Genomic DNA, 23,198 nt, shown 5'->3' with positions numbered 1-23,198 from the left:
AAATTTGTTTATAGAAGATACTAATTTGATTAATTTTTGAATTAGTCAAGTTAGAATCAAATATATATACATATAATACAAAAATGTATTAAATGCTTTATGAGACCTATATATTTAATTTATATTCCAACTTTAATTAAATTATATATTTTTCATATTTAATATTTAAATGTGAGTTATCAATAAATTTTGGTAGATGAAATAGGCTTATACTTGACTCGCTTACAAAAAATACAGCATTTCCGGTTGGGAATAACGGCAGCTTCTACGTAGTTAGGTGAGAATAATTTTACTCCAGTTAAGAGTAGATTTTTGGAATCGTTCAACAAGATATTACAAGAAAACCGACATTAAGGTAATAAAAATAAAGTTTAAACAATGTTTGATTGCAGATGGCAGATCAACAAGAAGATATCTACAGATTTTGGACAATCTTGTAACATTTGCCGATGCGTAGCCTATTTTCATCAGAGCGTAGGGCCACATCGTTTTTGTGTATAGGAAATGTTAAATTTCATATACACATCTGTGAACATATATTTTCCATAGAAAGGATTTAATTATTTATCAAATGTGAGTGGCTTTTCTGTCGTTCAAAAAAGCCGAAGTATACATATTTTTTCTACAATTTCTGATCGAGAACGACTGTCTGTTTATTAGTTACTATTATTCATTTATCAAATTACTACTATATAATTTTACATATATTTCATAGAGGGTATAATAAAAGATAGAAGAGATTAATACGAAGGTATTTAAGGCTAAAATAAGGTGAAAAGAAATAATGTATTAGTGATACAAGTTGAGGTTTTCTTGGGATTGTCTGGTTTTTACAATAGAAATTGCATGCAAGCTATCTACTATATTTTGAAAATGAGCAAGTGATAATTGGATATTATTTAAAGTATTATTAAAAGTGTTAGTGATTGCATAATCCTAAAAAGAAACAATTTTGGTAAATTTTTAATGTAGCACAAATGGACAATTATGGTGTGCTATAAATAGCAGTTGCTCGGTGACGTCAAGTGAAAGGGGTGGGGTTGCTTCGGTTATTGGTCGACGAGAAAGAAAATTCAAAACGCGTGCGTGATTGGTTGGTTGTGTAACCATTTTGGGTGCGACATGCGCGAAGGTATTGCGCAGGAGAAGACTCGCCAGTTGACCATCGAGTGATCGCCGTTGACTAAGAAGCTTACACCTTAGATTAATAGTTTTCCTATTTGTAGCTTCTGTTGCTTAATTTCTGTATTTCAAGTTACCTCTTATTAGGAAATGAATATAAATATTGAAACCATAATTGAAATAGAAAAGATTTGATATAAAAATCCTTTTAATTGGTATTTGCGATTTCGTGATATAGATGATTCCTATAGAAATGAAAAGACAATGAGAGGGTAGCAAAGCAAATTAGGTATATTTTGCGAATAATTATTGGTGGAGATATGTTTAGACATAGGTAATAATCTTTAACAAAATAATTTCGTATTCGTAGATAGAAAAATCTGTTAGCTGTATTTTACGTGCGTGAAAAAGATTCAACAATATGGCGGTGTACGTGTATGCTTATCCTTGAAAAAGTACATTACTTGTATCCATGAAAAAAACCGAATATCTTTGTGTTTCATTACAGATTTACGTCATGATCCTATGTTTGTACTTCAATATGCGTTAAATCATCAAGAATATCATCAAAATGGTAAGTCAAATTATTTATTGAAATCCAGTTACTTTCCCTTTTCTTCGTAAATTTTTGGAAAGAGGGCGCCATATACGACAAATTACGACAAGATGTAATGGTAGGGGAAAGCGGTAAGATCAATAACCTTCGCTCGTATGACCTCATATCCTATTTTTGGCTTCGCTAACTTTGAATGATCGTACAATACGAACGCTCATGTAGTTTAATGACAATTTTTTAAAAACTAATTTAATACGTATTAGTAATACTTATATATTGAGTAGCAGAATGGGCAAAGTAAATGATCTTCGCGTTTTTCTCTTGTGCGCGACGACTCTATGTGATGTTATCTTATTTGATACTTAAATTCTTATTCTATTTATTATTCTAGTTATATTTTTCTGTAACGTACAATTTATCATTATTATAGTGAAGGCAATTATTCATGTGAAATGTGATATATGTCTTTAAAAAGGTTTTTCAGTAAAGGTTAAATTTGAAGAAACACTAATAATACTTGAACATACAATTATATAAATACCAGTTGATTACAATTTTTTTGCTTCATATAACAGACTATTACATTTTGTTAAGTCAGTCAAAGATGGACTAATTTCAATTTAATTGATAGAGATTAAATTTTTCTATATGATTATACATAACCTCAAAAAAAGTAAAAATTTGTAATATTTTGCATGTGCTTTTTCAGCCACGTATAGACCCTCTATCTTTATTGAAATGTCTTAGTGTCTTATTGGGGCCAACTGGAGGTATTAAAAGTAAAGAAGAAGTTCATCGGTTGGCTAATTTAATGACAAAGTTTTCAAAGAAACTTGTTTCAAAATGCATCTACATACAAATATTAAAAACAACAAATACTGATTTACTTAGCCAGTAAGTACAAACTTCTTTCATTAAATCATATATAGAACATTTTTTGTAAAATAACTAATTAAATATTTATTTTTATATTTATATTTATTTTAATTTATTTTTATGTAAAGTAAAATTATGCAAATTGCATACTGACGTGCACGAATACTTATAATTTGTATAATCGTGTAAAATATAAAATGTATGCAACAGTAAAAAATTAGGAACTCAAAACCATTGGACAGTTTTACTAATGAACTGTACTCACTGATGTGAGTCCCATAAGATATCTTTAATATATTTTTAAAGCATAATGAATTTATAACAGAATAGTTAATAGTTTGATCAATTTATTATTTTCTTCTTCATTTAGATTTATGGGAGCTGGAGGATGGAATCTCATTCATATGTGGCTTACAGATGGGATTCTTGCAAAAAATTGGGCTTTAATTCAAGAACTCTTAGAACTTTTGTTGTTATGCCCAGTAGATATAGAAAGATTGAAAAGCAACAATTGCCCTAAATTAATAAAAGGTCTATCAAAAGAAGGTAGTCATCAAGGTGTTAGAGTATTAGCTAGTCGATTGGTTGAGCAGTGGTTAAAAATAGTGAAAGGAGAAGCTGCACCAAATTCTGTGCCAGCACAAATTATGACTATTCCAGCACAAAGTACTGGAGTTTTAGGACAAACTTTGGTACCTCAATCAACACAACAGTATTCTATTCATTGCGGTATCCAACAAGTCTCGGATGGCACAGAAAATGCAACAGTTCAAGTGCAAGATTTGCAATTTATTCCAAATTCTGCATCAACTATTGCAGTATCCCACATTCACCAGCAACAACAACAGCAGCAGCAGCAACAACAATCACAAGACCAGCAACAGGTCCAGGAGAGGACAACTGTGCAACCATTACAATTGCAAGTTGTTAGCAAACCGCAGCAAATGCAAATACAACAACAATTGTCAACCCAGCAATCAAAAAAGCCAGCTTTTGTTGTGGTATCTGCATCTTCACAATCTCCAGTTCCTGTGTATAAAATTACAATTCGTGAAGGCAAACAGATTCTTACAAAAGTGGAGACAGATGCTACAAATATTAATAGTGTTTTAAATACGAATAGTACAAATGTAGAAGTTAATGGAGATGTTGTGGAAGATGCTCTTCCTGTGAAACAAACTCCCGAGGAAGTAGTATCTACAGAACTTAGTGATGGTGTAGTCAGTGGTCAAGATTGTGAAAAGGACATTGCACAATCTGAAAAATTAGACCAAGTTTCAAGTGAAGTGAAACAAACTGTAGTAGATTTCACAGATAGCCCTGATGTGGATGTTGTTAAAAGTAAAGAAAGTAAAGACATTAAAGACCTTAAAGACAATAGTAATAGTGAAAGTAGTAAATCTAGTAATAAAGAAAATCGGGACTCTTCTAAGAAAGATGAAAAAAAGTCTAGTAGTTCAGATAAGAAGAATCACCATAGCTCATCTTCATCCTCCAAAAGTTCTTCTAAACATACCTCAAGTTCCAGTTCACATCGTTCTAGTTCCATATCTTACAAATCTAGTAGTCATCGCTCTAGTTCTAGCAGTAGTAGTTCAAAAAGTTCTAGTTCCAAGGATAAGTCTTCCAAGGATAAGGAAAAACATCATTCATCCAATTCATCCAGTAAACATAGTTCTAGTAAGGGTAAATCTGATAAAGAGCGAGAAAAGGAGAAGCAGAAGAAGGATCAGGCAGAAAAGGACAAAGCAACATTAGAAAAGGTTCAAGGGCAGGCACTGAGTTCAAAATTCGGAAAAATACCCAAAAAGAAGTTGGAAGAAGAAAAATCTGGGGATGTAATTGTAAGGAAGTCATCAACAGACTCTCGAGATAGTTCTAAAGAAAATAAGACTGATTCAAAGAAAGCTGTTGTAATGCCAGAGAAGAAGAATATTTCTATTTCCATTGAAAGTAGAAAAAATTCTCAAGATTCCACAACACGGCCGAAGACTGTGAAAACATTTAACTCTAAATTCAGATCAACAGGTTTAGAAGAAGAAGTAAAACCACCACCACCAAGATCAGCAAAGAAACCACCTGTCATTGACAAAAAGGTCATACCACAGAAATTACCTGCCTTGAAAAGGCCATCCCCACTCAGAGAAGCTATTCCATCAACAGATAAACGAACAAAGTTATCATTGGATTCACCAACTACACCCCCAAGTGAAGAAAAGAAGGGAGGCATCAAATTAATACCACCTAAACCAAAACGTAAGTATTACATAGTGTCTCAAATATTATATTTAAAAATTTCTTTTTGCACACAAATATGTATATATATATTTTTTTTTCAACAAATATAATTTTGATTCTTTAGGGAGAAAGGTACACACTGTCTTAAATTTTTATAAAATGCTAATGTTCAAAGACTAGAAAAAAGAAATTGAAGATATTATATGTTAAATATATAATAAACGTAAATATATCTCTTTTCTTTAATGAATTTTAAGTTATCAAATGTGTTTTAATAAAAACAATCTAGAATTGAGATGAAATTATATTTGATATTATATTAAGTTTCAGTCTAGGATTATATGTGTTATATGTGATAAATTGGTTCAATTTGTTTTGTTATATATTATTCTTGTTTTTTAACTTCTCTAATTTTTAAAATATAAAATGATATAAAAAATAATATCAAATATAATAAAATGACCTCAGTTAAAGATTGTAGTATTAATTCTATGATGAATATTTGATATAAAGAACATTGCAAATTAGGGGGAGAAAACTACTAACTTTATTAACTTTAACTGGTCTTTGAACACTAGTTTCTTCTATTGTATGTGCTATTACTAACTTCTTAATATTGAGTTTGCAGGTGGTTGGGTCCAGGAGAAACACGAGCAAATTATATACTTCTATACTTTATGTATTGCGCGAACGTTAACGTTTTACTGAATTGGACAAAATTTGCATAGATTTTTTGTGTATTTCATTAATTTGCAATTTCTTTCAGGCATATTATATTTTAGTTTATAGTATTTATTAGAACCCTATGCTATTTTCCTAAAAGTTATTAGAGTATTATAGAAGGTAAAAGAAAACCTGTATCAATTGACCCACGTGGAAGTGGATCGACCGGATTTCTCGTGCTTGCCTCTATAATTAACGTCACATTAGAAGAATGAAGAACATTAGGATCGGCTCTTTCAGCATCGATTTATTTCCTATATTAAGAAGATTCAGCAGGTAATCTTCGATAAAGTATTAATTAAATCGTACGGTTGAAATGTTTGATAACTAGTGCCATTTAGTAAAAAATAGAGTCGAATATTTTTTGATAACTAATACATCGGAAGTAATCGTGCAGTTCCTTCTGAAAATTATTCGGATAAAAGAAAAAAGGTGTGTTTTATATCGATATAATTTCCCGGATGTGTGTTTTACCGTTCTCCGACGAACGATACACCGATAGAAGTCACTATGGATATTACTAATCTACCTAGGTAAGGAAACAAACCAACTCTTGTCTGTCCATACTTCTTCCCTTGTACATGTACACCCTATTAAGCATTTAAATAAATTGATCAGAAATCTGGAAATATTTAACTCTTGGGTTTCTGCTATACATCTTGCTCACTGAATGCTTGATAAAGCAAACACTCATACCGTGAGCCCATCCAGATTTCCATCCTCTCGGTGACTAATCGCACATATCTAAAGTGCAAGTAAAATCAGGACTCTCAAAATGGTATTATACACTGAATTTCTAGACAATAATAATAATAAAGATATAACGCTTAAAAAATTAGTTGTTGCTAATTTTTGATCAATTGTGAGTTCGTTCTTACGAAATAATAACATTTAACCTTATTCGTAGCGAAGTCACATTTTTATTTAGTAATTCCTCTTGCACATATTTGTATTGCTTGAATAGTTATATTAAAATTATTATATAATACTTAACATAATAACACCATTTTGAGTGTCACTGCACAAGGGAAAAAATTCTTGTAAGTGCTATGTTATTTTTCAATTTTGTATCATTGTTTAGTTTACAGTGGATTTGCAGAATGATTCGAATACGTTCGTGCGTTCATCAGAGAGAATTGAAATTTGCGGGCGCATAGTCCCAAGATATCCTTATGAAAGTGAGAAAGAATAAAAGAGAGCGCGAGAGAAAGAGAAAAAGAACGCGTGAACGAAAGTGAGAGAGGGAGCGAGAGTAATAGTATGTATGAACGAGTAGATGGAAAAGCGAGAAAAATATGGCACGACGTTTGAAGAAAGTTTGTCAAAAAAAAAAAGAATGCAGAATTTCGTGGAACGAAAGCACTTTCGAAAATGCATGAAATACGACGCTGCATATCGACTCGACGTCTTCGAACAAGCCGCCCCTTAGGATCAGCGGGCCTCTTCTTACGACAGATAATCGTCTAGTTGCAATGACAACGTCGACATGGCGAAGAAGTCTTCTTCCTTGCCAGTAATCGCGGATTAACAATCGAGTGAAAAAACATTACTGGAACGAGAAAAAAATATAAAGAAGAAGACAGGAAAAACGAAACGAGAATGATCATGTTGTGCTCGTCATTAATTGAAGGAAATTGTTATTTTCTTAAAGTATTATTCTCTCGAGCTTACTATATTCTTTTAAATAATATAGGTTTTATTGAGTTAAAAAGTAATTTTGAGATGGTGTATCTTTGTATACCTGAACTTTCCTAAATAAGAATAGTTCGCTTTAGTTTGCAAGAATATCTTAACTCGATCATAAAAATTTTTCTTCTTAAAAGTTTAAAATAAAACAGAGCACAATTAATTCCTTATCTAGTCATTCATTTGAAAGAAAAAAGCAAAAAATTTTATATGATATTGATAATAATTTAGATGACTAAATACCATGGAAAAGATAGCATTTGGAAATCATTTGAATAAGACGCGTAAAGGAGGATAGGTGGGAGTTAGCGACGGAGTTGCGCAACGACGCACTTCGTAGTGTGCTCGGCAGAATACCGAGGCTGATGTTTTTGCGATAGTCTTTATGTCGACACTCGTGTATGGGGTCAGATTCTGTCTCGTAGTAGTTGCATTACGCTCACATAGTATATTAACCATTCAACGTATTTAGGTCCGCGCCATTCGTGGACAATGCTTGTCATGTGGTATTTACCTCACTTATATTTGAATTTGAAAAAGCGATGGAATGGAAAAATAAAATTTACAGTAGTTACACATTATTTAAACTAATATTATCAAATTAGTTCATCTTCTCTCTATCAGAAATGCTCTTTTACTTCGAGAAAAAAATCGTTTTTGTTCGTTATAAAAGAGATATACACATTCTTACAATTTATGATATACGAGGCATTACCTTAAAGAAACAAAGTTGTTTTTTTATCTATAATAATTTTTATGCCTTTCATGAAACATGATACAAAGAAAATAGTTGCACTAATTTTAATGTTTAATTATCTTTTGTTTATAGTTTGCTCAAGTTTAAGTTGTTATTTGTAATTACAATTATACTGTTATAATATCTGTGATTGCATATCGTTAATGATTATATATTCACTTTTATATAAAGCAAAATATGTAGAAGTCCCTTATGTAAAGAAGATGAAAATTATATAATTAATAATAATAGATTTTAATCTATTTAGGCATTTGCACAAGGAATAGAAAACCATCGCTATTGATACATTGCGTAAAAGTTTAATAATAATTTTAGTCAATATATTAATGTGTACTATTCGATCGTGAAGATCTTTTTTACAAATGAAACGAAATGTTAACAAAAAAATGCGTCTTGATTGTTACGTATAAGATAATACGTTAAGAGTACTATTACGATTTGAAACATTTTAAAACGAAGTAAACGACTCTTGAGGATAAATCAAAGGTTTATGGAAATAAAATTGGAGCCGTATAATTAAAACCCGCATATTATTCCCCAGTTTACTATTATCACTTTTATCGAATACATTCCAAAAATATTGATATGTTTATCAATGCGACTTATTATCGATTTGATATATCTTATAGTTTCTTCCTATGTCTATAACGACTTTTGTTATTATTGTATATTTATTGAATTCGACATTAATTTACTATATATGAACACAGTCTGATAGCAAGCAATTTTTGAACAAAATTCATATTTTTTACAGCAGTTTAGGTATCATCTAATGAATAATTATCAATTTTTACAAAATTCAAGACATATTGCATTAAATGCCAAACGGATGTACAAAGTCTTCGTTTTTTGTGCGTTATTGAAATGCATTTATGAACAAGCTGTATTGAAACAATAATTAATATATTATCTTCCATATAACATTATCAAAAGATACTAAATCAAACGCATCTATTATAACGTAAAAATGATAAAATTTTAATTTAAATAAAATATATTGTTCACTTAAAAGATTTTGAATTAGTACTTAATTAATCGTAAAGAAAAAGGTTTTATATCTTAATAGCAAAAAATATAATCTCATATCTATATTATATAAAAGGCTTCACCTAAATTAACGTTTACTTTTCTAATTCCTTGCACTTTTACAACGTTGAAATACTCGATACTGGTCCTAATATGCACGCATTTAGTCTCCGTTTTAAATTTCATTTGAAATTTTGAATAAATAAAATGATCCAGTGGATCAAATCTAATTGATCATGATCGATTGATAAATTTATTGATCTATCTGTCTTAGAAAACATGTAATGATGTAAATGCTTTTTATAGTTATATTTATAAATGCATAATAAAATTTTATTTCTTTTTTCAACATTAAATGCGAAATTGTCCCATTGTACATATAACATTTTTATAAAAAATTCTCTTTACTAATAAATCGCAATGACTTCTAACATGTTTTTAAAATAAACTATTTCGTATTATTAAAAGACAATAATTGTATTTTTGTTGCAGATTCATTACGGATGTCTTTCTCATTCCTTCTTCACCCAATATTTGTTAGAACGTTATCTGGTTTCAGCTCTACCAAGGAATAAGTTTAATTTCTGTCTTCGTGCGATATACATTTTTTTTCTTTGCAGGTTGTTGCTGACTATATGTGATAAAATTTTGTACAATCGAATAAAACTAATGTTTGCTCTATAGGATTTTATCATGGAAATATTTTTAAACTCTGTAAGATCATTGTCATTAATTCGAGCTGATGAGGAGCAACATTATAAATATTTTCTTTCCGCGGCGTAGCTCCTAGAATTACTTAACAAAATATTTTATTATAATTTTTAGTCTAATTCGAAGTTATGATTTTTGTAAATCAGTCATTTAACGCAAATGTTTTATTGCATGTAATTATTAAGACAGTGTTAAATCTTTCTCCCAATTCAAAGTAATATGTTTTGATTAATATTCTTGCATTTTATTTTATCTATAAATATTTATTATTTTTCTTATTTATAGCAATGGTTTTACAAGAAAGCGATATGTTTATGGATGCTTTAACCGCGTCGACGAAGAGTAAAGAACCAAGGAAGAGGAAGCGAAGAACATCTATCACGAAGGATGGTCCCACAGAAGCTAAGAAACAAGAAACTGCCAGTAATGATAATCGTGATGTTACACCTCCACCCACCTCACCACCAAGTGCCGATGAAAAATCACCCGTAGTTGTCAAGCCTAACTTTAAGGTATACATAATTACGAAATTTCATCGCTGATAGAAATTAATACATTCTTTATTTATTTATACATTTATTACACATAAAAATATTTATTTTATAGTTTTATCAAGATACGTTAGAGACAGATGAAGATAAAGAACAAAAGGAGAGGGACAATTCAGATGAAGATGTGAAGAAAGATAAAGAAGAGATGCTGGACGATCAGAAAGAAAACAGGATATTCAAATCGGATGTTGATGATGACGCTAGAAGTAGTAGTAAGTATTTTACTCTTATTTACCGATATCTGTTTATAATTATATATTCTTATATATAAATATACTACTTAAAAAAAAGAACGTTGAAAAATATTCTGTTACTTTTTAGCACCAACACCGGACGATGACGTGGAAGAGAAGACATCCGATTCTCCGGAAGACATATCTTCCCTATCTGAATCGATGAAAAAGGATAATATAGGTTCTTATCCAGAAATACGATACGTTGATGGTCTGAGAAGCGTTTTATTGCTTCAAAAACGCAAAGGACCGAAGAAAACATTAAAATGGAAAACAGATCTAGAATCGGTGCGTTATTTCGAGTTGGATGAAACAGAAAGAGTAAACGTTACGAAAACGTTTACGGATATGAAACAAATGGAAAAACAAAACGAAAGAGAAGCATTCCAAATGGCCAGAAAATTGAGTAAGTAGCAAAAATATAATTATTTGTTGCTAACAATAATATCCTTATTATTTTAAACATCAAAAAACTATTTTAACAATTTAATAAATGATTGATATAAATTAATCTTGTAGGTAATGAAGACTTAATGGAAGAAAGAACAAGATGGAAGCCCTTGATTCCAATTGATTTACCGCCACCTTTAGTAGAGCCTGGGAAAGACAGTAGAGAAAAAGATATTCAATATGCCAGAGAGAAAGGAATTTTACAAGCTCTATACTTCAACCGAAGCATGTATGTGTATATTTTAATCGATTGTTTTCTTATTATAATAAAGTTTATTTATCAAAATAGAGTTTCATTTATTAAAATAGAATTCAGTATTGTATGTTAAAATACACGATTATTAATAATTTACATATTCGTGTAAAAATGATACGCATACTATATTAAAAGCATAGGGACATCGAACCATTGGACAGTTTAACATATAAACTGTACTCACTGATACGAGTTCTACAAATTATATTTGTTTAAAAAATATCTTTTTATAATTCAATTGCTAGAAAAGCATTTTATTTTATGTATATAAATATTAATTTTAGGATTCCAGACTCTGCGGCAGAACCCGATGAAGAACGGCATCATGTATATAGTGAACCTAAAATCATTCCTTTGGATGATCTTACGGGAAATAAGGAAAGCGAGAAAGATTTCACGTCCCTGCCTTGGCCAGAACCAAAACCTCAGTTGCAACCTCAAACACCGGCAGTTTCAAATTTCCATTATCCTACATTTCCACATAATCAACAGCCGGTAATGGCACCCATGGGTCCTCAAACTTCAATGGGTCCAATGCCACAAATGTCTCAACAAATGATGGGACCTTCTCATATGGGCCCAATGGGTCCCGAAATGGGAGGTCCGTTGACTGCTGGAGGAGGAGGCGGCTGGAGAACTGGAGATGGAAAAGTCGTTGTACCTGATGGAATGGGAATGAATCCAATGGGAAATATGCCAAATGCATTTCCACCAGGTATGGAAGGTGGTCCAATGGTACCACCTGGAATGATGGGGCCACCACCTATGTATAATCAACAACAAGAAGGTTATGGTATGATGGGTCCAGAAGATATGGGATTCAATAATATGAATCCAAACAACTTCCAAGGCCCTCCTGGTCCTTTATACGGCCCTGGACCTAACTTTCAAGGTCCTAGAGGCGCTGGTCCAATACATGGTAGAGGTAGAGGCGTTCCTGGACCTGGTTGGTATAGAGGTGGTGGGGGGCCGCCAGGAAGAGGCGGATGGAGGGGTGGCGGTGGCGGATGGAGGGGAAACGGGAAACAACCACCCGTATGCAGACAATTTTCAAAAAACGGTTATTGTCGTGTCGGTGACAAATGCCAATATCTACATCCCGGAGTGAACTGTCCACCATTTTGAAAGAAATTAACATAATTATTTATTTGAAATTTCTGCAGTAGCACGATATAAATGTTCATTCTATTTGAAATGAATCAATGGAACTGAACGATCCTAAAATTTTTAAATTATACTAGATACCGGCTCATGTTAGCTACAAGGATGAATAATAATGTGCAATTTTTATTAATGATACAAAGAATTAAGCGCATAATATTTATACAGTTATATTTTCACAAGATTTAAATGATATTCGATAATTTCCGATTTATTTGCGTCACATTATGCTAAAGATAAATATTATAGAAAGAATACGTGATAAATTTATTTTTCGTGAATTATTCCCGCAGAATTTCAAGTATGGAAACTGTCATTTTAAATTTAAAATGACAATAAACAAGAAAACAATAGGTTCATCAGCTGCTGGACAGCAAGAGGTTCCTATACATCAATTTTTATTATGATTTTGAATAGGAGTTTTTAAAAAACTGAAAATACATCAAAAGTATTTTTATTGGTCTATTTTCAGAATATAAAGAAAATTGGGACATGTTATGTAAAATGAACTCTCGATTATGTCTTCCCTTTACGTTCACGGTTTACAGATAGCCACTGCCGAAAGAATGATTAGTATAATCAAAGAAATGGGATTTTGCGAGTTTTAATCTTATTGGCATGACAAATAGTGATTTCAAAGTATGACGCTAGTAAGCAGGAAGTGCAGATTCCAATTTGAGAAGCATTTGTCTTTCACGATTGCCAGTTGGGTGTTTAATCGCTTTCTACTAATGAATATATGTAATTAAACTGCTGTTAAAACGAATTAAACGTAATATACCACGGAACATTATAACACCAAAAGTTCAAATAACAGTTTAAATAACTTTTTATTAAATGAAGATATCTTACATTTAATCGTATATGTAGATTGATTGTAAATATCATAATTGTATCATTTTGTATAAAGTGTCGCTAGTTCTAATAACAAGAGACTGTTTTAGGCTTAAATGATATGTAATAATATTAAAAAGCAACAATTTTTAGTAAAAATGTGTACGTATGATTTAAAGTAGTTAAATTCAAAGAGATCTAATATTCATAGAGTACATTTTCACTTATAAATTTGGTCATGTGCTCCATGAAATAGATCACTGATATACTATTATTGTATTAAATATTTTTTATGAATTAAAGGTAGTGGTTATTTTTTTGTATATGATTGATCGTTATGTTTGTATATAACATTGATTGTTGTATAAGAGCTGCTTGATGGAATACATGAGTCATACCTATTTTCTAAAATATGCTGCATTATTAAATTGAAAGACTTCCTTTATAACATTTTTATAATATGTATACATTATTTTCTCCATTTATTTTTAAATATTTCTAATTTACCTTTTTACTATTACATCAAAACATCGTTTTTGTGTTTATAATAGTCTATTTCGTTAATTTTATATATTTGTCTGAAACGTTAATAATTTTATAATGCTCACTGATATAATGTATTATATAAAGTTTCATTAAAAAAGAAGCATCAGTATTGAATATGTATTCATTATATATATAATTAAATATACTTAACAAATATAACATACATTAGGTTTATATTTATCATATATTGGTCATTCATAAACATTTAAATATTTACCAAGTATGGTATCAAAATTTAAATAATAATTACACAATGAATCATAAAATATTGAATTTACAATATAATGATTTAAGTTCATTTAAATTGTTGAGGTGGTGGACCAAAAATACTTCCACTCTGTTTAATTGCAGTTCTAGAGGGTGCAAATCCAAGCATTTTTTGAATATTCTGCAACCAACAGTACTTCTTAATTAAGGTTATTAAATTAATAATAACAAAATCATATCAAACATGAAATGTATGAATTTACCTGTCTAATACTCATGGTACACAGTATATATAAAAAAATAAATGAACATTCTGTATAGTCATCTCCTAGAAGGTTCCTGTGTGATAAACCTTGTATCCAACTAATGGGTACAAAAGGCAACTTTGCCACAACTCTGCCATCAAAAATGCTGTTAAACATACTTAGGAGAGCTGTGAATGCAAATCCAATTGCAAACATTGATTTCATTTTTACAAGAGACAAATCCCTGTTATTGTTTTTTAATCTTTCTTCTTCCCGTTCAATCTTCTTTTTTTGTTGTTTATCTAATGAATCTCCATGTGCTTCTTTTCTTTTTTCCACTAAAATGAATTTAATTTAAAGATAAAGATTTAATTTATTAAAATTATGATCAGTTTTCTTCGTGCATGTTTAAATAATCAATGTTCCTTCATATATAGTCATGATTAAAAACTTACGTTTTTTACTTTGTTTTTCTACTTCAGCTTTTAATTTTTGGTATTTTTCTGTTCTATAAACCATCAACCATGTTAAACCTACCAATAATATCAAAATTAACCAAGGAAGTATAATATAGAAATAAATATAACCTTAAACTTAAAACAATACTTTTAAAAAATGGCATTACCTTCTCCTAATAAAGCTGTACAAATACTAATAAATACGATTAAAATAGTATCAGCCCACATGATAAAAGAAAGAATTCGTGAAATACTGTTTAAACGTTTAAGCTATTCGGATATACAATGTGTACATTGAAAACACCATGCCTATTCTCAAACAAACTTGAACAATTGTGAATGGGAGAGAAACTAATCTTCATCATCTTTTACTATACGTGCATGGGTGCTTGCTATGAAAAATTAAAGAGAAATATTTGTTATTGGTATAAAAATAATTTATATAAGCTTAAAGATTACGGACACATTTTTTTGTTATAAAACTTTTATTATATAATAAATATTTTGTGCATTACTTAAACTTTATTTGTAATTACTAAAATTATATCGATAAACAATAAATTTAACGTATAACTGAAAAGATACAATATATACATATGACATAATAAAATCACAAATGTTTTTTTATATAAAATGGTTTTTAATACATACAAAGTCTTAAATATATTGAAAATTATTTTGATAAGTTAACTTAAAATACTGCTATCTATTCTTAGAAATTATTTAGTATATAGAAATAAACGTTGTATTTTTTACGACTAATATTGCATAAAAAATATGCATCACATAATACTTTTGGTTATGTAACTAGTAAAAACATCCACATATTTTTACTGAACACATGCGGATAAATTTATATAGATAAAAGAAAATTTGTAACTTAGTATGCTATTATTAATTTTTATAAAGATTATATTTATAATATTCTTATCAATCTTGAAAATCTTCCATCTTCTTTTCTATATGATTGGCATCGTCATCTTCTAAGCATTTTCTAATTTCGAAACCCAAAGCAGCACCCAATGGTGGTGGAACTGCGTTACCAATTTGACGATGTTTATCAAGTATATTTCCGTAAAAACGAAAAGAGTCCGGGAAACCTTGTGATCTAGCACACTCTCTTACACTGACAACTCTGGTTTGTTCCGGATGTAGGACACGGCCCTATGCATAAACGACACAATTAAATATTTGTAAATAAAATTTTAAAAGTAACATAATACGTACCTGTTTGCCCATAGGTTCAGGATTAGTGATGGTAGTGCCGAAAAATCCATCCCATTCTAATCTACCATATAAGCCCGCCCAATGATTATGACGTCTTCCAGTATGAGGTAAACACCACGGGATCAAAGTATTATACTGTCTAGCCATTGGGTCACACATCTTGCCCGCGCAACAACTACATACGCCACGATGTGCTCCAGTAGAACTCTTACCTGCTTTCTTATCATGATACAGATATTCTCTGCAATATATAACAAAGGAAGAATAAGTTCTTTATTCTTTAAATTAATCATTCTGTTCTAATATCTAAAAAATTATAAATAAAAGTTATTTACAGTTTTTTTGAGTATGTTCCATCACTTAAACGCACTGCAATATTTGGCAAATCTCGCCAATCAGATCCACTCGCAGTCGGAATATGTGCTATGCGCGCTTCAACTAGTGGAGCCATATCTTTGCAAATATGGTCTCTCAATATTGCATCTGGTTCTTTAGGTCTTACCTGTAAACAAACATAAGGAAAGTTATATAAGAAAAGTTATGTTAATATTAATAATGCTATGTTAGCAGTTACTGTTATTTTGTTTACTTTTCTTTGAAAGTGGGATATTGGCTCATCGCTATAAGCCATTTCTTCTGTATTCCACCCATTTCGGATATTAGGTAAATCAGACATTGCATCACGAACACTAATCGTTCTATATGGTGCTGACTCTATCCAATCACAATTTGATGAATACTATTAAAAAAGACATAAAATATGTTATCGAACTTATACAAATGTATTAATAAATACACTAGGTAGACAAATTAGTATTAATGTCTACATAAATTTAATTAATTAAATCAATTACTTTCTTATTATCAACAATGACGCTTAGTTGGCAAGCCCGTTTGCTAAATACATGGGTTGGTTCAGGGTATTTTGGAAGTACTTCTCCAGGTGCAGCAGCTAATATTATTAATCTAGAAACAAATGAATAAAGAATATATATGCCAAAACAATTAATTGATATAATTTAAATGTTATATACCTTCTTCTTGTTTGCGGAATACCGTAGTTTCCAGCTTGCAGAATACCAAATGTACATTGATAACCCATTCGTACAAGGCACCTTAACGTTAATTTGAGTACCATACTTCTTTTAAAAGATACAAAGTTTCTAACATTTTCCATAATAAAGAATTTTGGTCTATAGTAATCGCAATAAGACAAACACGATACAACTAAAGAATTTTTAAATAACGAATATTGCCGCGAATTAAAACGATTCATGCCACTAAAACCTTGGCAAGGTGGACCACCACATAATAATTCTACTTCCCCTTTCTGAGGTAAACGTTGTCCATTATTATCGCAAAGGTCACCCTACAAAAGATAGAAATATATTTTATATTATATATATCGTATCTTTTTTATAATTTTGCATTGTTAGCTAAACTTACTTTCATAACTTTCCATAAAAGTACATTGCAATCTTCACAAAATACTGTTGTATTAGGATTATTGAGTCGATATGCACATGCAGCTGGTTCGTCTCTTTCAATTGCCCATTGGTTGTCAACAATACCAGCTTGTCGTAATCCTTCAGATAATCCTATAACGCAATTTCAATTTTAGGAAATTTTCAGTACCTCACACAATTAAATTTTAAGGATTGTACTAACCACCACAGCCAGCAAAAACATCTAACGTCTTTAACTTTCTTATCACCTTACAATAATCTATAGGTTTATCAACTATTTTCTTATCACTATTCTCTAATTTTTTACTTTTGCACTTTGCTTTTCCTTTCCCTTTCCCAATCACAGATTTTCCAATATTCATAGCATAGTATGGTGGATCAACAAACGTCTTTTCTAAGGCGTTATATGCTTGAGAAAAATAAAAACGATTTGGACCAGCAGCAGTCCATTCTTCTACAGACTGATCTAAATTTTCTGAATACGCCAGATAACATTTTCCGGCTACATCCGAAAATTTAACATCACAAACTGAAATTTTTTAGTTAAAAGATATGTTAATTGACTTACATTAACTTATATAATTTCTGAATTTTTTAAGTAATATTTTACCTTCTTCGCTCCAATATACCATATTGAGATCAACCTGTTGCATTAATGTGAGTCCTTTGTGTGTGTTTTCTGGTCGATACAACTTATTTATTTTAATCCATATATCAGATGATGCAACTAATTTATTATTAGTGGTTGCATAGATTGAATTTATGTATCCAATATGAAATGGTTCTGGTGTATCATAATTAGACCCTTTCACATGGTCTGATGATTTGCGATAATATTCGGGATACATATCTTCATCTACTTTCCCTTTTTTTACTTTGGGAGAAATATGATACGTCGATGTAAATTTATACTTTATAGCCGCTGGCATTAAAAATACAGTGGAACCAACTCTAAATTCTTCGCCCTTATATTTTGCCATACTGTACTTCACTTCCTTGCTGTTCTTTTCTTCTTCCCTATTAAAAACTTTTGGTGTGTAATAACATTGCAATGTAGTAAAACGCACACAGGCAGGACAAAAACGATGGCTGATTTCTTTCCGTGGGCATTCGGGATCTGAAGCACAATCCTCAAAACGAGCTGTTTCTGGAGTATATTTTTTTTGATAAAAGAATGTCTTCCCATCTTTATTTTGTATTTCATCTTCTGGCAATACATTTCCTGAAATATAATCAACTAATGTCTAAAATTTATCATTATATATTCCTTGAGAGTCGATAATATAAATACCTAATTTATTCCAATTTTTTGGGCAGGTTTTATAAATTACAGTAGCTTTGGATTTAACTGAAGTGAATGGAACATTGTCACATTCATCAAGTAAAAACAATTCTAAAGGATCTGATGTTTCACCAAGTACAGTGTCACTACCTCTTCTAAACCAGTTAGCATGACACAGTTTTGCACCATTTTTATCTTCCCACATATAAATGACTTTAGCTATTTGTAATGGTACAGTAGGATCATTTGATTCAATTAAAACACAATCATTTCCTTTTATTTCTTCATCAACAACTATGACAGAGTTATAAAATGTTCTTCGTCCATCGTCTATGATTGGCTCTCCCACCCATGTAATTTCTTTCTCTACGTGTTTAAATTCTTTCAAAATCATTTTTTGAGTAATCTTTACATTTTCTACTAATGTATCATTAAAATCGTCGTCTTCTTGATCTGAATCATCTGCTTCCTACAATTAATTAATAAGTATTTAATACGTATATTTTATAAAAGAAAATGTTTTATATTAATGGCATTTATTATTAAAATATCTTACCTGTATAGCCATATTGGGACATCTTCTTCTGTTGCAAGCTTGTTTACTTCTTCCAGATCCACCAAATTTAATCATATCTTTACAAGCTGTACAAATTCCACAGTCTGGCTGTTGGCAAGTTTCACATACCCCACATCTATGTCTTTTAGGTCCCTATAATAATATATTATACATAGTATGTATACATATAACATTATTTATTATAAAAATCTTGATTACATACCAATACTTCTTTGTCATTATTTGTAGCTATTTGATCAGAGAAAAATGTTTCAAACATATTATTGACTAATTTTGTAGTTGTAGCTTTTGTCCAAGTGACTTTTTTATTTTTTGGATCTCTAGATTGTGTTCTGCGTAGCGCAATCCTCTTATTTAATGTTACACCAGCAAGCGTTACTAACGCACGCATACACGGGCTTGTAATTAATAAAGGATCTTCTGGTCTTGCTGATGCATCAAAAGAAATAACTTGATCACAAATGAATTGTGCATACCGTAACAAAGAATCTTCTGTAAATCTAGCCAATCCTTTTGGTGGAACTATCGTCTAAAAAATATGTTTTGATAAAAGTTAATACATCAAATGTGAAATATCTTATGTTAAAAAGGTGAAAAAAATTTTACCTGCAGTTTATTCAATAAATCTTCATATGTAGGATTGATTTCATCCAATAAAAACTCTATAACTATTTTGCTCATGTAAATTTTTTCTTTTACAGAATCCATAAATGGTGCGTATGCTTCAGCAGGTTCCATCAGTACATATTCTGCAAAGGCTGTGGTGAATCCCACAAGTGCCAATTCACCACCATCAAATCCTGACACCCACCATTCATTTATTGGTCCCATGTCTTTTGTAGGCACACCTCCTTCTGGACATGAGTTTTCTTCATAAATAGGTTTCATATAACCAGAAAAATAAAGCACCACATTCTTTTCAATTAGACCAGTATCAAAAGAACACAAATGACCATTCTTATCATATACACTATAAAAAGAAAAAGAAAGACAACATACATAAAATGAAATTTAATTAAGAGAAAATAGATTTATATAATTTTTCTATTATAAGGAATGCCTACCAGAAGTGAGTCAATTTATTTTGTGGCCTTTCGTCACTTTCATGAACCATAGCTTCTTCTCCTGTGAATAAAGATAATCTAGGGTCTGTTAATGCAATCATTTCTTCTACTGCACCATTAGGATGCCCTGGATATATTTTTATATCTATGCTTGTTAATTTTTGACAACAATAATCACATTTTTGATGTACATTGACAGGTTTCTGGGGCAAAATTTTGGATTCTTCTGTATTCGTTGTATCATTATTCCCAGTTTTAGTTTTCTTTAGGATATTCTCAGGTTCATCACTTGAATCTGATTGTTTTTGTTTCACTACCAAATCAATGTTATTATCACATATTATTTCTTCTTTTTGTATTAACATAGGAGATTTTGCTTCTAACTCTTCACTTTCATTACTTTTCCTTTTAACAGATTTTTTTGACTGGGACCTTTGTTGTGATGATGGATATTTAGTCACATCTGCATTAATTTTATTTAAATCAGATGTGGGATCTATATTAATATACTTTCCACTACGTAGTTTTTTCCTATCGTTACTATTTTCTTGAAGTATCATAGCGTCAGTCACTAATAAATATAAATTAAATTTAACCCTTATTGTTTAAACTACGAACTATGTATCTTTGTAAATTATTTTTATTTCTTACCTGTGCCCTTATTTTCTTCGATAATTCGACTATTTAAGGGTATTTCTCCCCCATCATTTTCATCCTGTATTTGTTTCTCTACCTCGTAACTTTCTGCCTTTGGTATAATAGCGGATATCATATTGTATAAAATCGATTATTTTTATCGAATTTTTCTACAGAAGTTATTACTCTTCAAAAAAATACGAACTTCTTATATTTATGTCCAAATAAATGCACTAGGAATGTATTTGTACCTTAAAAAATAATTACAAATGAACACGTTTTCTCGTTCTTGCAATGTGTAGGGTACTACAAAATTCAGCTGAATAGCATACATATAACAGTGTTAGGACACAACGCTGACGGTTGTACCGCCAAAATCTTTTAAACCTAGTTCACATGAGAATACCATGTTTGGTGCCATATTGATATGTATCTACATAGAAACGCTTTATTTTCATTTGTTTTATATATTTATTATTTATTTCTGTAATCTACAAATTTATCTTATGTTTCATTATATTTATTAATATGTTTTAATATTCGTACTTCACATTTAATTCGAATAAATTGTTAATTCAAATATTATCCTTTACTTATTTAAAAGCCGCATTATGTTTTGAAACATGATTGGTTAATTATATAATTCAATATATTTATTTTATACGTAAAAATAGCTAACATACTCTAATTTTAGAAATAATTATATTTACTAAAAAATATAAATGTTATTTATAAAAGCATCATATCTCACAGATATGATCGATGTAAAATTGTAATTTCTGTTTGTAAATATAAATATAACCTACAAAACTACACCAGATCTTGGAATTTTGAATTTGTACGAAGTGACGAGTACACGGTCGAAATTTTAAATTAAATAATCATAGTTAAGGTAATAATAATAATAAATATATAGAATTGCGTGACATGGAAAATTTTAAAAAACATATTGAGAACAAATTAGTATTTCTGTTGCATAAACAGAACAAAAAGATTTGCGTATTATTATATTGTAAGCTATTTATAAACATCAAGCAATGAAGAATTTTAGATAAACCAAATTTACTTTTATTTTCAAAATTATGATAATATTTTTGATTAATATTTTTTAATATTTACATTTTTGTATATCTTAAAACTGTTTAATTATTTTACAGCTATATACTATTGTTGTTATCAAATTTACATAAACAAAAGGGAATGCTATGGGAGAAAAAAACCTAACTGATGAACAAAAAAAATTTTTAGAAGAATGTGAAGAGGAATTTAAAGATCGATACACTGAGAAAGATACAGAATTTATGAAAATTAAAAATATGGAATTAAAAAAGCCACCCATTGCTGACCCCTGGTATCCTAGAAATAAGAGATATAACAATGATAGGGATGAAAGATATCGACATCGTGGTAGACATTATTCTAATCATCGCTATAAACCTTATCACAGATCATGATTATTGAAGTTATAAATAAATTCCTGCAAATATGTATTCTATAAATTTCTACAACTGATTGTAATCATTTATTGGATAATAAAATATTTAAGCACATAGTTGTTTACAATAATATAACAATATAAATTTAATAATATAAATAATATAAGTTTGTACATAATTTCTTCATAAAAACATTAGTACTTTTTTTACATTGTAATATAATTTTTATTAATTATTGTACAATTTAATTTTTGGGAGAAACAAATTTGATGCATGTTACTTAAAATAATCCAAAATAAAATTAGGTAGTTTATAGTTGAACCAAATGAATATTTTATTACAATTACATATACTGCGCACTTTTATATTAAATTTTACTTTTTAATTTAAATGCTGTCTTTGATGGAGTTAAATTAAATTTGACATCATATAATCATGATGACCTGATTTCAATGAATACTGAAATAAAAGAAAAATAGGAATGAACTATTTCTTTTTAAAAAATAACCTATTTGAGATATAATTTAAAAAGTTATTTGTCATAAAAGTCACGAGATAGATGTCAAATAGTTAGAAACTTCTCATGATGTATAATCTAATTCAATAAATAATTTTAATTATCCAATCATCAATTTTTCTATTGTAAAATGATAAAACATCTAACGGGCATACTTATAACGCAGGACTAATGCAATAAGACTGCAAAATACATATTTGCATAACACGTACATACAAACATAGGTACATATTTACACGATGAAGATGAAATATTATACAGCTAAGAATGTGGCACTTATGTAGCAATATAAATTTATATATGTGTATATATATATATATACTATATGTTCATATATGTATACATGTATTAAATGAG

General features: G+C 29.9%; 3 protein-coding genes and 1 long non-coding RNA gene across 11 annotated transcripts; 1 reads left to right on the top strand and 3 right to left on the bottom strand.

Moving 5' to 3' along the window:
- The first annotated feature begins 126 nt into the window (after positions 1 to 126).
- On the top strand, positions 127 to 13,591 carry Pnuts (Phosphatase 1 nuclear targeting subunit). Of its 8 annotated transcripts, none has more exons than XM_072001352.1 (10): positions 127 to 277; positions 393 to 573; positions 1,631 to 1,696; positions 2,426 to 2,572; positions 2,925 to 4,810; positions 9,981 to 10,207; positions 10,302 to 10,458; positions 10,568 to 10,885; positions 10,999 to 11,158; positions 11,470 to 13,591. In XM_072001352.1, exons 4-10 carry the CDS (start codon positions 2,490 to 2,492, stop codon positions 12,308 to 12,310), a joined length of 3,672 nt encoding a protein of 1,223 aa, XP_071857453.1. In that variant the 5' UTR covers positions 127 to 277; positions 393 to 573; positions 1,631 to 1,696; positions 2,426 to 2,489; the 3' UTR covers positions 12,311 to 13,591. The 8 variants fall into 8 exon arrangements, with proteins under 8 accessions (XP_071857453.1, XP_071857446.1, XP_071857450.1 ...); XM_072001345.1 differs by having other exon boundaries at positions 2,388 to 2,572; XM_072001349.1 differs by having other exon boundaries at positions 393 to 1,456.
- Positions 13,592 to 13,891: 300 nt separating this feature from the next.
- LOC139986222 (calcium load-activated calcium channel) lies at positions 13,892 to 14,944 on the bottom strand. The gene is made up of 4 exons (XM_072001393.1): positions 14,804 to 14,944; positions 14,634 to 14,711; positions 14,197 to 14,516; positions 13,892 to 14,114 (listed from the first exon to the last, which is right to left on the bottom strand). Exons 1-4 carry the CDS (start codon positions 14,862 to 14,864, stop codon positions 14,022 to 14,024), a joined length of 552 nt encoding a protein of 183 aa, XP_071857494.1. The 5' UTR covers positions 14,865 to 14,944; the 3' UTR covers positions 13,892 to 14,021.
- On the bottom strand, positions 14,634 to 21,303 carry LOC139986206 (DNA (cytosine-5)-methyltransferase PliMCI). The gene is made up of 16 exons (XM_072001344.1): positions 20,904 to 21,303; positions 20,253 to 20,823; positions 19,795 to 20,158; positions 19,391 to 19,717; positions 19,168 to 19,320; positions 18,621 to 19,080; positions 17,940 to 18,551; positions 17,532 to 17,858; positions 17,310 to 17,461; positions 16,898 to 17,232; positions 16,718 to 16,829; positions 16,453 to 16,602; positions 16,199 to 16,365; positions 15,864 to 16,104; positions 14,785 to 15,800; positions 14,634 to 14,686 (listed from the first exon to the last, which is right to left on the bottom strand). Exons 1-15 carry the CDS (start codon positions 21,022 to 21,024, stop codon positions 15,567 to 15,569), a joined length of 4,326 nt encoding a protein of 1,441 aa, XP_071857445.1. The 5' UTR covers positions 21,025 to 21,303; the 3' UTR covers positions 14,634 to 14,686; positions 14,785 to 15,566.
- Positions 21,304 to 22,378: 1,075 nt separating this feature from the next.
- Positions 22,379 to 23,137, bottom strand: LOC139986225 (uncharacterized). The gene is made up of 2 exons (XR_011799600.1): positions 22,997 to 23,137; positions 22,379 to 22,783 (listed from the first exon to the last, which is right to left on the bottom strand). It is a non-coding gene; the product is annotated as an uncharacterized lncRNA (long non-coding RNA).
- Between the last annotated feature and the right edge of the window lie 61 nt (positions 23,138 to 23,198).

The sequence above is a fragment of the Bombus fervidus genome, chromosome 4 (genome assembly GCF_041682495.2).
Source record: "Bombus fervidus isolate BK054 chromosome 4, iyBomFerv1, whole genome shotgun sequence".
Classification (NCBI taxonomy): domain Eukaryota; kingdom Metazoa; phylum Arthropoda; class Insecta; order Hymenoptera; family Apidae; genus Bombus; species Bombus fervidus.
Note: the sequence above shows the minus strand (reverse complement) of the source record. Positions and strands in the feature narration are given on the sequence as shown.

Coding starts and splice junctions, on each gene's coding strand:
- Pnuts (XM_072001345.1), top strand. Junction 4,811..9,980: donor AATACCACCTAAACCAAAAC/GTAAGTATTACA, acceptor TCTTATTTATAG/CAATGGTTTTACAAGAAAGC. Junction 10,459..10,567: donor TGATGACGCTAGAAGTAGTA/GTAAGTATTTTA, acceptor GTTACTTTTTAG/CACCAACACCGGACGATGAC.
- LOC139986222 (XM_072001393.1), bottom strand. CDS start 14,864: ATGTGGGCTGATACTATTTTAATCGTATTTATTAGTATTTGTACAGCT. Junction 14,712..14,803: donor TACAGCTTTATTAGGAGAAG/GTAATGCCATTT, acceptor TATTATTGGTAG/GTTTAACATGGTTGATGGTT. Junction 14,115..14,196: donor GTACCATGAGTATTAGACAG/GTAAATTCATAC, acceptor TGTTGGTTGCAG/AATATTCAAAAAATGCTTGG.
- LOC139986206 (XM_072001344.1), bottom strand. CDS start 21,024: ATGATATCCGCTATTATACCAAAGGCAGAAAGTTACGAGGTAGAGAAA. Junction 17,859..17,939: donor GGTATATTGGAGCGAAGAAG/GTAAAATATTAC, acceptor AAAAAATTTCAG/TTTGTGATGTTAAATTTTCG. Junction 17,462..17,531: donor TGTTTTTGCTGGCTGTGGTG/GTTAGTACAATC, acceptor ATTGCGTTATAG/GATTATCTGAAGGATTACGA.